The sequence below is a fragment of the Oryctolagus cuniculus genome, chromosome 3 (assembly GCF_051225735.1).
Source record: "Oryctolagus cuniculus isolate XC-2025 breed Fujian yellow rabbit chromosome 3, ASM5122573v1, whole genome shotgun sequence".
In the NCBI taxonomy this organism is placed as follows: domain Eukaryota; kingdom Metazoa; phylum Chordata; class Mammalia; order Lagomorpha; family Leporidae; genus Oryctolagus; species Oryctolagus cuniculus.
In genome coordinates, this window is record NC_142869.1 from 38,153,308 (window position 1) to 38,166,043 (window position 12,736).

Sequence of the window (12,736 nt, forward strand, 5' to 3'; positions counted from 1 at the left end):
TATTCACAGATTCATGATACAAGCAGCAGACTTTCCCCAACGCACCAGGATGCTGGCGCAACTTACCATGTACTCAAAAACAAACGTCAGGCTCTCTTTGGTGTGGACGATGTCATGTAGGAGCACAATATTGGCGTGTTTCAAACCCTTCAAGAGAGAAGCTAGAAAAATTCAACAAAATGTCCTATCAATCATTGATAAGGAAAGTGCTGCTTAAGATAGCAAGCAGTATTTCCTTTTAAAACATTTCAAATCAAGCATTCTGGTTTTTTTTTTTAACAGCTGGGAAAAAAAAAATCTCTTACTTTTAAAGAATATTTAAAATGGCCAAGGACGTTCATTATTTCAAAAATGGTAAATCATTCCGTTTACACAGCTGACGGTTCTTACAGGGCTAGAGCAGGTGCAAAAAAGACTCATATGTTTCCATTTAATCAATTTCCTCAAAGCCGGGGGAAGCGCTCTGTGAATGCGCTCCCCTGGGAATCTCATGGCGCTTGCCTCAGAGCCCCAGGAGAGGAGGCCTGGAGAGATAAAGGCCATTGGAGAGGCAGGAGCAGGAGCATGAAGCAGGACCCACGAGGGGTCAGCGGGGCTGGCGGATGCGATGGGTGGGAGGCAGGGATAAAAGCATGGGGGGTGAAGAACTGTTGAAAACAGGACAGACAGTGTGCAGAGGGTTCTTTAAAGGGAATGTTGCAAGTCTCTGTGGAAAGAAGCTGCAAACTTGAAAAGGAGAGGGCCCAACTTGGGGATCCCAGGGGCTTGGGAGTGGGGGTGCTAAGGCTCTTGCCTCTTCAGTGACAGGTCATTAATAAGTGACTACAGGGAGCCTTGGAGGAGGAAAGTCTGCACAAAAGGCTGGGAGGGGCTGGGAGGGGCTGGGAGGCTGTCTCTGGGTGTTGTGGGAGTGGCTTCAGGACCGTGGATGATCAGCCTCTGCGAAGGGCATCCCTGACTAAAGAGGTAGTATCTTTCCGCCTGAAGGAAAGGAAAAGTTCAGGGGAAAAACTCAAATCAGTAACCTGCAAGGTCTGCCCACATAATGTGTATTTCCTGCACCAAATTACCAGTATAGAAGTATAGAATTCCGTACAATTGAAAACAAACTCATTTCCTTCAAGAGTCTTGTCCTGTTGTGGTTTTACCCTCCTAATGGCAGTTCTCCCATCTAGTGGGGATGCCTGTTTCCTCTGGGGAGCCCACCCTCTCCTCATTTGGTCCATGCCACTCTGGTGGGGCTAACCCTACTTCCACCCAAGACTGGGTGGGAGACCCAAGACCAGCCAATCAGAGCACAGCACCTCCCTGGCCGCAGTGATTGGTTCAGAGAGAGGCATAAAACCCCAACTTGGGAGACCCTGAGCTTGCTGGGGCCCTCAGCAAGAGGAACTTTTCTTTTCTACTGTGCGGGCTGAATTTGTGGGCTTCAGGCAGACGCTGCTGGGGCAGATTACAATAGTGTGCTTGGGAATACAACCAAGATGGAGAAAACTAGTACTGGGTGCCGGAGAGACCTGGATTCTGGATGCCCAGCAAACCTGCTGCTAACCAGCCTCAAGAGCCAGTGAATTTCCTTAAGTTAGTTTGAGCCGGGAATCTCTTAGCACCACAGGAGCGGGCACACACCTGCTACCTCTACCTTCTCTACCAGCTAACACTTTGTAACTTTTTGCCTTGAGTCTTTATGGGCTAAATTTACTGTCCTACTTTTACAAATACACTGCTTTGTAAATGTAAAAAACAGTTCCACAGACATCTGTTGAACCTTCCCAGGCTGAAGGTCACAAGGGAGTGGAGGGAGTAGCTTTCTCTTTGGGATTCTGCCACACCACCCAGTGCACCACTCAGCCAGGAGTAAGCACTTAATTCATCAAATGTATTTATTGAGTGTCTTGAGGGACAACTGGCTGAGGAACCAGAAGCCCTGATACGCATCCTGGCCCAGTCACTTTCTGAGTAAGCTCTGGAGAATATTTCAACCCCAACCTCAACTCACTCCTTAGGGAAAGAGAGAGTGCAAAGGCTTAAAACGAGGATGGAATTGGATCTACTCATGGAAGTCTCGGTAAATGTAAAGCATTACACAAGTGCAAGTTCAAGTTCACCCTCCTTCCCCCATCAGGTTCTTGCTTCTCCCTTTTGCTCTCACTCAGTTTTAAAATCTTGTTTGTGGTGTGTTTTTGCAAGTGTTTTCAACACCTTCAATATTTACAACAACAACCTCTATCCGTTGCAAATGCTTGCATAGTTTATGTGTATTTTCATTTATAAATTATTTCATGAATCTCTTGCTACACACAGAGACACACACGCATTACCAAATATATACCAATGTATTACCAAATATACACCAATCTATTTGAAAAGAATATGGTAAGGCTAATATCACTAAGAATATTAAGATATTTTAATTTTATTTTTAACGCAATTTGTCTTGCTTACATATATGACTAGAACTCCTAATGCTTATCTTAAAACTTGTGATTGCTTCAAACTATCATTTACTTAGAAGTTCAAGGAACAACACATACTTGGAAGAGAGTTGCTGCTAACAGATTGGCAACCATGGATATAAATCTTAATTTCCTGTAATTTTCCTGATAATTTTACTCTTGTCAGAGTAGGAAAAAATGTTTATTCTGCCCCTTCTCTGACATCCACTCGTCTGATCTCCTGTCCATAATTTCTGCAGAAATCGTTTCAGACCATCCCTTCCTGTTGTGTCGCTCACCCTGCAGTAATGGCGACTCCTCTCAGCTCCTTTTCCACGCCCTCCCCCAGGCCGTCAGCACATCTGCTGGCAGAGTCTTCAAAGCCAGCCCAGCACCCCTCCCTCTCTGCCGTGTCCTCTGCTCCCGTCCTAGGCCAAGTCATCCTCACGTCTTGGTGGGTTTATTGCAAGCGCCACCTGAGCAGTCTGTCTGTTTGCTGCCTTCCATCCTGCAGTGTCTCCTCCCGGAGAAGAGCCAGCCACTAGGATCCTTCTCAAAGTCAGATCAGGACCCTCCACGTTCCACACTCCTCAGCGGCCTCCCACCCCACTCACAGCAAAACCAAAACGGCTCACGGTGGCCTGCCCACCTCTGCGCCACGTGGCCGTGCCCTGCTTTTGTTTTGTTTAATTGCCATCTCCTTGCCCACTTGGCTGTCACCACATTGGTCTCCTCTGTTCCCTGGACATCTGAAAACACGTTTCCACCCCAGGGTCTTACACTTGCCCTTGGCTCTGTCTGTACCCAGCCCTCTTTGCTCAGTTCTTGGCATGCTTCCTCCCTCGCTTCCTACAGGTCTCTGCTCAAAGGATACATGGGAGGGTATTTCAAAACCTTCATGGGAATGTGGGATGACGAGATAAAGTCACTTTGTTGCAGACATTTTTTGAGATCCACATATAACTTTTTCATAATATGCATTTCCATGAACTTTTTTGAAGACCCCCTTGTACGCATGAATTTCAAACCTTTTTTTTTCGCACTAAAATAAATTTATCTTTTAATTCCATTTCTGTGACCTTTTGGAAGTACTCTCAGATAAGTATCCGCTTCCTTGAACCCTGTTGATTAGCTGCCCCCACCCACCTAGCAGCCCAGTGGGCCACTGTCCCTGCACCCTGCTCTCCTCTTTCCCACAGCACTTACAATGACCTGACACACACACACACACACACACACACACACACTACACACTATATATATATATATATATATAATATGTATTGTCTGTCTTGAGAATATAAATTCTACTGAGAGCAGACACTTTTGCCTCTATCTTTGCTTATTTCTGTATCCTCAGTGCCTAGAAAAATGCCTGGTATTTAAGTACTCAGTAAGTATTTTCTATTGAATAACTGCCCACTAATTGCCTAATATAATTTATATACCTATCATTGGTTGTTTGCGTTGAAGGTGTTTTCATTCCTTGTTTTATTTTAGTTGTCTCCTGCATAGAGCACGAATGCTGTGTGCCTGATGGCCATGTCTACTACTGCTTGTCAAATGCCATAGAGCACCGGAGTGTTGTTTTACAGAAGCTGGATCTGGTTGCGTAATGAATAGAGAATTCACAGGTTTAAAGTGTCTATCTCATAGTGTCCATTTCACTTCAACAGGTTTCCTTTTTGGTGCTCGGTTAGTTGTCACCAATCAGGGAGAATATATGATATTTGTCCCTCCAGGTCTGGCTTATTTCACTCAGCATGATGTTTTCCAGATTCCTCCATTTTGTTGTAAATGACCAGATTTCATTAGAAACAGTGACTTGATCAGCCCTTGTCCTGACTGTTGATGAACAACTTAATACTTTATTCCTTTTAGTATTTTTTTTGATCTACTTAATACTATTGGTTGAACTCTTTAATTAACACACAATTATTCTTAGGTGTTTAAGTTTAACTGAAAAGTGATCCCTGTTAAATATAAGAATGGGAATAAGAGAGGGAGGAGATGTACAATTTGGGACATGCTCAAGCTGACTTGCCCCAAATGGTGGAGTTAGAAACGTGCCAGGGGATTCCAATACAATCCCCATCAAGATGGCATGTACCAATGCCATCTCACTAGTCAAAGTGATCAGTTTCAGTTCACAATTGATCATAATGATAGGATTAAGAGTCAAAAGAATCACATAAACAAGACTAGTGTCTGCTAATACTAACTGATAGAATTAAAATGGAGAGAACAATCCAACAAGGGAAGTGGGATACACAGCAGACTCATAGAAGGGCAGATGCCCTAAACATCACTCTGGCCTCAGAATCAGCCCTAAAGGCATTTGGATCTGGCTGAAGAGCCCATGAGAGTATTTTAGGCATGGAAAGCCAAGACACTCTGGCAAAACAAACAAACAAACAAACAAACAAAAAAACAAAAAACAAAAAACACCTAAATGAAAGATCTCTGTGAGTGAGATCTTAGTGGAAAGAATGGGCCATCAAAGAAGGAGGTACCTTTCTCTGAAGGGAGGAGAGAACGAACTTCCACTTTGACTATGACCTTGTCTAAATAAGATCGGAGTTGGCAAACTCAAAAGGCTTCCATAGCCTTGGCAACTCATGATAAGAGCCTAGGGTGATTACTGACGCCATAAACAAGAGTGTCAATTTGTTAAGTCAAAAACAGGAGTCACTGTGCACTTACTCCTCACGTAGGATCATTGTCCTTAATGTGTTGTACAATGTGAATTAATGCTATAACTAGTACTCAAACAGTACTTTACACTTTGTGTTTCTGTGTGGGTGCAAACTGTTGAAATCTTTACTTAATATATACTAAATTGATCTTCTGTATATAAAAATTGAAAATGAATCTTGGAATGGGAGAGGGAGCGGGAGAGGGGAGGGTTGCAGGTGGGAGGGAAGTTATGGGGGGGAAAAAGCCACTGTAATCCAAAAGCTGTACTTTGGAAATTTACATTTATTAAATAAAAGTTAAAAAAATAAAAAAATAAAGTGTCTATCTCATGGTATTGTTGGTACACTGTTTAGTCTACAGGAATCTAAAGTCCCTACAGCCTCAGATGGGTGGGTCTTCAATCTGGGAAGAGAAGATCTTTCTCTCTTTTAGTTAGAAGGACTCTGGTAAATTTCTTAGCAGGTGTGGTGTTCTGCAAACTGATCAGCTCAAAACACGAAAGTCAGCTGAGAAGGGAAAAGATCCTAAAATCAGAGCTTTCTGATTCTGGTGAAATCACTGTCTTTTTTTTTTTTTTTTAAGATTAATTTTATTTGAAGGGCAGAGTTATGAATAGGAGAGAGAATTAGAGAGATTTTTCCATCTCCTGGTTCACTCCCCAAGTGGCCACAATGGCCAAGACTGGGCCAGACCGAAGCTAGGAGCCAGGAGCTTCTTCCAGGTCTCCCATGTGGGTGCAGGGACTCAAGTACTTGGACCATCTTCTGCTGCTTTCCCAGGTGCATTAGCAGGGAGCTGGATTGGAAGTGGAGCAGCTGGGACTCAAACTGGTGCCCATATGGGATGCTGGTGCCACAGGAGGTGGCTTAACCCGCTGTGCCACAGCACTGGCTCTGAAATCGCTGTCTTTGTAATTCACGTATCCTAAGTACAGGCAGCCTCCATATCTCTGGGCCCTGCATCTGTGGATTCAGCCAAGTGCAGACTGAAAATATTTTGTAAAACTTGCATCTGTATGGAACATATGCAGACTCTTCGCCTTGTCACTATTCCTACACAACAGTGTAAGAACTTTTTACATAACACTTACATTGTATTAGTTATTGTAAGTAATCTGGAGATGACTTAAACACATGGACGGATGTGTGCAGATTGTATGCAAATACCACACCATTTTATACAAGGGACTTGTGCATCTGCGGATTTGAACATTCCCGGGGAGTCCTGGAACCAGTCACCCACAGATACCACGAGATGACTGTGTGCTTATTTTTGTTTCTCTTCAAAGAAAAGATACAACGATAAGCTGAGGGTCTTGAAAGTTCCAGACAAACAGCAATGAAAAGTTTTTGTCATTTTAAAAATAATTTGATGATCAAGAGGTTGATAATAACAATAATAGCTAGCATTCCTTGAGTATTTACCACGTGCTGGGCTTTGTTGTAAGAATTTTAAATTCATTGACGTGGTATGATCATGAGAAAACCCCGAAAGTCAAAGAGAAAACCTGAAGAAAACAACGTAATCCCAAAAATCAGGAAAAATGACCCTTAGCTGATCTTGAGTCAACTTGCTTAAAAAACGTAAAACACTTTTTCCGTTATTTTGAATGTCCAAAAGGTATCTAGTATGGCTGGCTAGTGAAACATTAATCCAACTCTCATATAACTAAGATAATTAATAATTTAGAAAATATTCACTTTCATCTCACAGTGATCTAAGGACTTTAAATTTCTTTGGTTTTGTTGATTTCACTGGGGCTTGTAGCTTAATGAAGTTTTAAGAAAATGAATGCTTTGCCAAGTGCAGTGGTTTGTGATGTTTTGATGTTCCTCTACCCTGTTCTGCTTTAGTTTAGAAGAAAATACAGGGGCCAGTGCTGTGGTGTAGAAGATTAAGCTGGGGCTGGCGCTGTGGCACAGCAGGTTAAAGCCCTGGCCTGAAGCACCGGTATCCCATATGGGCGCTGGTTCTAGTCCTGGCTGCTCCTCTTCCAATCCAGCTCTCTGCTATGGCCTGGGAAAGCAGTAGAAGATGGCCCAGGTCCTTGAGCCCCTGCATCCCCACGTGGGAGACCCAGAAGAAGCTCCTGGCTCCTGGTTTCGAGCTGGTCCAGATCTGGCTGCTGCAGCCACTTAGGAGTGAACCAGCGGAGAGACCACTCTGTAACTCTGCCTTTCAAATAAATCTTAGAAAATACAGAAATGGTGATGGCAAGGAAGAGCAAGGCTGACTCGGAAAGCCCTAAAGAATGCCGGCTAGCCAAGGCCATGTACGGGCTGCAGACTCCTCAGCTGGACGGAGTGTCCCTGTCCCAATCTTTTTTTTTTTTTTTTCCCTGTCCCGGTCTTTGCACCCCCAGCGCTACCACAGGCCTAGAAGTTGGTGCTCAATGGATGACAAATTGTCAACGTCTGCATTTCAAGAGAAGAAATCTGCTACATGAATTGAAGTAAAGGTTTCTTCAGAACTGTAAGCCTGCTCGCGTCCCAGTGCCCTGGCACAATTTTTTTTTTTTTTTTTTGACAGGCAGAGTGGACAGTGAGAGAGAGAGTCAGAGAGAAAGGTCTTCCTTTACCGTTGGTTCACCCTCCAATGGCCGCTGTGGCCAGCGCACAGCGCTGATCCGAAGCCCAGAGCCAGGTGCTTCCCCTGGTCTCCCATGCGGGTGCAGGGCCCAAGGACTTGGGCCATCATCCACTGCACTCCCGGGCCACAGCAGAGAGCTGGCCTGGAAGAGGGGCAACCGGGACAGAATCCAGCGCCCCGACCGGGACTAGAACCCGGTGTGCCGGTGCCGCAAAGCGGAGGATTAGCCTAGTGAGCCGCGGCACCGGCCATAATTTTGTTTTACAAAGGCGCAGCTCTGCTGCTGCAAATATGCTGTGTCTGTGAGGTCATTTATTGCATCTGAAGGTGGACTCCTTGTCCCCCAGGCCTGCTCCAGTCTATCTGTGTTCACCAGTGATTCAGGGCTGATCAGACTCCTCCCCTGCTGCACTGTGTGACCTCGGAGGCTCCTTAGCCCAATGCTGTCTCAGCTTTCTCCTAGGATTGGGAATAATTACCTTGTAATGTGTTGTTTTTTTTTTTTTCTAGACAGAGATCTTAAGATTCCCAGCTGAAATTGTTTCTGATTTAGATGCTGCAATTACTGGTGCTACAGAATCAATGACAGAATCAGAATTGATGAATACGCAAGATTCTATTATTTAAAATGCTTCTTCTGAATTTTCCTTAATGCTCATGAAATGTATCATAAAGGCAGATTTCTGTTTTTATTTTTATTGTTGCTAAATAAATACTTGAGCTAAGCATTTCCAACTTTATCATAATAAAGTAGAAAGAATTTTTAGTAGAACAGCTATAGATTCTTTTTTATAAAAATAGATTTATTTATTTATTTGAAAGGCAGAGTTACAGAGAGAAAGAGAGAGAGGTCTTCCATCCACTGGTTCAATCCCCAAATGGCTGCAATGGCCCGAGCTGGGCTGATTCGAAGCCAGGAGCCAGGAGCTTTTTCCAGGTCTCCTACAGGGGAGACTTGGGCCATCTTCTACTGCTTTCCCAGGCACATTCGGAGGGAGCTGGATCAGAAGTGAAGCAGCCAAGACTTGATAGGGGATGCCAGCACTGCAGGCAGCGGTTTTACCTGCACGGCCACAGCGCCGGCCTGCAGATACAGATTCTAATACCTAACACAACGCTGCTTACAAGCTCTGTGACCCAATGTTTCTGAGGCTCAGATTCCTTTGTCTCTGCGAAAATAATACATTTACGTGGGGGAAAGGGTTACATCGTATATCCGATCCTCACAAAAGTCAGTTATGGAGCAAGCGTTCAGCCCAGCGGGTGGGATGCCCGAGTCTCTCAGCACAGTGCTCTGGCTCCTGACTCCAGCTTCCTGGTAACCCAGGTGCAGACCCTGGGAGGCAGTGGTGATGGAGTAAGAAATGGGGTTCCTGCCACCCGCGTGGGACAGCTACATTGCATTTCCAGCTCCCAAATTCAGCCCAGCCCAGCCCCGGCTGTTGTGGGCATCTGGGGAACGAACAAGTAGGTAGGAGTTCTCTCTCTGTATCTGTCTCTCTGCCTCTCAGTAATACTTTTAAAGGTTAGTTATGTGACTGCTTTCTTAACAATGTACCTCTAACAGACTGAACGTCCTAAGTTTTGAAATAATGCACATCATTAAGACATTGATAGCTTCATAGTGGATAGTGAAATAAAACTAAGACATGTCCTTATATAAAAACATAAAATATTAGCCTGTTCAAATGAAGATATTTCAGATATTTCTCTGGTTGTGAAAATAAAGATTTTTGTGTGAAAATAAACATTTAAAATACAATGTTAGAAGCAAGTATGATGGATTTCCTTAGTTGTCATGAACTGGCAAAGGGATGAGGGTAGCAGGGGATGTGTTTACGCTGTGCACTGCTGTGTGTCTAGCTGTCAGAAGAGTGGCCATAGCAGGTGCTCAATAAATGCTTCTAGAATGAACACACGGAGAGTGTAGGACTTTGTAAGCAGACTTGGGTGGAATCACGACTCTGTATTGAAATCATGGTGTCTATCTCTAAAAGCGGCTACAAGGACTGAATGAGGTGTGAACTGTATCTGGCACATGTGTTAAGATAGGTTTACCGTAGTGTTGTTTAGACTTTTGCTACGTTCGTATGACATGTTGGGATTAAATGAAAACAAATAATACTCCGAGCGACAGGACTAATAAACTGCCACATGTCTGCTGCTTCGGAGAGAGAGAGAGAGAGAGAGAGAGAGAGCGCCGCAGCAGAATCCTACTCAATAAATCTCTGGCTGCCATTCTGGCTGAGCGGCCACACTGGTCAGGAAAAGCCATTCCTGCTTCAAGGCTTTTTAAAGAAAGCTGCATTACTTGTTCAATTCTCCTGCACGTGGCTTTCGGTTGCCTTTTCAGCCAGTGACCCTGGGTTTTGACTAATGAACTCCAGCTGTTCTTATTTTGCCTTCCAGCCCTTCTCATTTAACCTCCTGTCTCCCTAGCCTCACAACCTTAGAGCTCTTACAGGAAAAAATGGGACAGAGCCAAAGTTTGCAAAGGAGGCCTCATATCTTCTTGAGGGGAGAGGGCTCCAAGCTTTTACCCTGGTGGAAAAAGAAACATTCGTTGTTGGAAATTGGATGCCTAACAACCTTCAATGTGTCAAAAATCCTTTTGTGGTTTTTAATATTATGCAAGCAAAGCATTCAGTAAGGTAAGTCCACAAAGCAAACCCAGAGAGGCCACAGTCGAATACTAATGTAATTGTAAACACCTGTGTGGGGAGGCAACTCCTGGGTAAATATGCAGTGAAGGGAACAGAGAGCGAGCGTGCAGAACAATGCAGCCCTGGCTTTCCCGAGCCATGCTGGGAGCCATCTGTCAGAGGAACCTTTTGCCTATTTTGCAAAACTGGCAAAAGGCTTTGCTGTTACAGCCAAATGTCAACCCCCCAAACTTGGTTGTGGGCAAAATCTGAGCAAGGCTGGCCTCACCCAATAGGCAAACTCCAGTTCATAAAGGCAACACCAGGAAAGTGAGGCGAAGCTGGACCTACAGACCCTTCCCTTATGTGGGTGACCTGGGATTTTCTATTATGTCCAGAAATACACTCTAACTTGTCCACACATCTCTTTCCAAATCGGATCATCCTTTCGTGGGGACCACTAATAAGTACATTAGTAAATGGAGCTTCCATTCTGTTAAACACTTAAAACCATGCCTTCCCCCGGAATGCACCTGATCCTACCAGGATGACTCCGCAGCTGCACTGATAGCCACTTGGTCCTTCTATTTGAATTCAAAATGACGTAGTTCCCAGGGGCTTTGAGAGACTTTTGAAAATGGCATCAAATTCAGTTATAAACTCATTTTCTGAATTGCTTTTTCAATGCCTGTTTGCTTAACCCATACTTCCAAGCTCAGTTCAAAATCTACTGACTCCATCAGCCAGACTGAGACAACCCATTCTCATCTGGGTTTGCAACGTCTTTTGTGTACTAGTAACTTGAATCATCTTCTCTGCTAAGACTGGAAACAGCATAAACAAAGATTGGATTTTCTCTCCTTACCCTTAACAGCACTCAGGAATTTGCTTGGCATATAATACGTGTTCAATAAAGAAGGAAAAATAAGTACATGGTGAAAAGAGGGAGAAAAGGTCAGGGAAATATCATTTTCTTCCCTGAAATAGGTGATAATTTTCTCATCATTTTATTCCAAATGGCATATGTAAAAAGGTTGATAAATTTAATTTTTAAAAATTCATATGTATTTCATTTATTTGAAAGTGAGGGACGAAAGAGAGAGAGAAAGATTGAGATCTTCCATCTGCTGGTTCACTGCCCAAATGACCCCTAACAGTGAGGGCTGGACCAGGTTGAAGCCACGAATCAGGAACTCCAGCCAGGTCTGCCAGGAGAGACCCGAGTGCTGGCACCATCGTCTGCCTCCTCCCAGGGTGTGCGTTACTGGAAAACTGGAATCAAACGCAGCACTGAGATTCAAACGGGCTGCGGTATTCCGGGCAGCATCTTAACTGCTAAGGCACGTGCTTACCCCAATTGTAGTTTTAGTGGCTTATTTTTGCTATATTGGCTTCTTGATTTTCATAATATTAATAGAATATTATAAATTATTAGAGATCTTAATGGTGAACGACATCACCAAGGGGAGAAAGAATGGAATAATAGCTAACATTGATTGAGCCTGAAAATGGGCTGTGTGATAAGTGCTTTATATACGTAGTCTCAATCCTCATAATAGCTCCGTGAAGTAGACACTATTGTCTTCCTCTTCCTGCAATGATAGGTAAAGCGCCCAACATCACACGGGAGTCGATGGTGGACCTGCGATGCAAACCAAGGTCCATCTGACCCAGGTTCCTCAGCCACCTGCTATTCTCTGGGCACAGAGAAGACAGGGCAGGGAGCTGCCAACTGAGGAGCCTTCTGCGCACTATGGAAACATCATGCCACCTCCAGGCAAACTGCCCTCTAAGAATTCATGGAATTATTTTTTGTCCTCTTTTATAGCAATTTTCTGGGTTAAAAAGATATAGCCTTAGCACTAAACACATGGAAAGCATTTAGTAAATACTCACTGAGTTCATACTTTGGGTTAAATGATATAACAGTTTTCAACTGGAATTTCCTTATGAATAAATACTAAGATTATAATGTAAGTACTCTTGGGAAACCGGTCTGAGCAATAAAATTGCAATTATTCACTTCCTTGTAGAGCTATCAAAAACTAGACGCTGAGTGCATGGGCGCAATGCACAACCCATCTCGCGAGTCCGTTTCTGCTGCTCTTACCTTCCCGGATGGCGGTGAATGGGACTCCTTCCTCTGTGTTCATGCTGATGACTTTCAAAGCCACCAGCTGTCCATTTATCCTAGAAAACAGGGAGGCGCTCACACACTTTTTGAGATGGTTGAAGCGGGGATTTATAGCAAAAGGCATTTTCCTTCAAAATACATTCCAGCATAGGAATATATATTTATATTCCAGAGTGTTTTTCTCTTTTCCTAAAGTGGTGTGCTCATTACGGAAAACTTGGAGAACACAGAGAAGCACA

At 43.9% G+C, this 12,736-nt stretch overlaps 1 protein-coding gene across 5 annotated transcripts in view; it reads right to left on the reverse strand.

Annotated features, from left to right (window-relative positions):
- CDK15 (cyclin dependent kinase 15) overlaps positions 1 to 12,736 on the reverse strand; it is a 105,257-nt gene that overhangs the window by 73,474 nt on the left and 19,047 nt on the right. For 4 of the 5 annotated variants that reach the window (XM_089330061.1, XM_051849290.3, XM_089330060.1 and 1 more), the window contains exons 4-5: positions 12,474 to 12,553; positions 67 to 161 (exon numbers count right to left, since the gene is read on the reverse strand). In XM_089330061.1, the coding sequence (XP_089186187.1) occupies positions 67 to 161; positions 12,474 to 12,553 (175 nt within the window). The remainder of the gene's footprint in view (positions 1 to 66; positions 162 to 12,473; positions 12,554 to 12,736) is intronic. The other variant, XM_089330062.1, reaches the window with a different exon arrangement.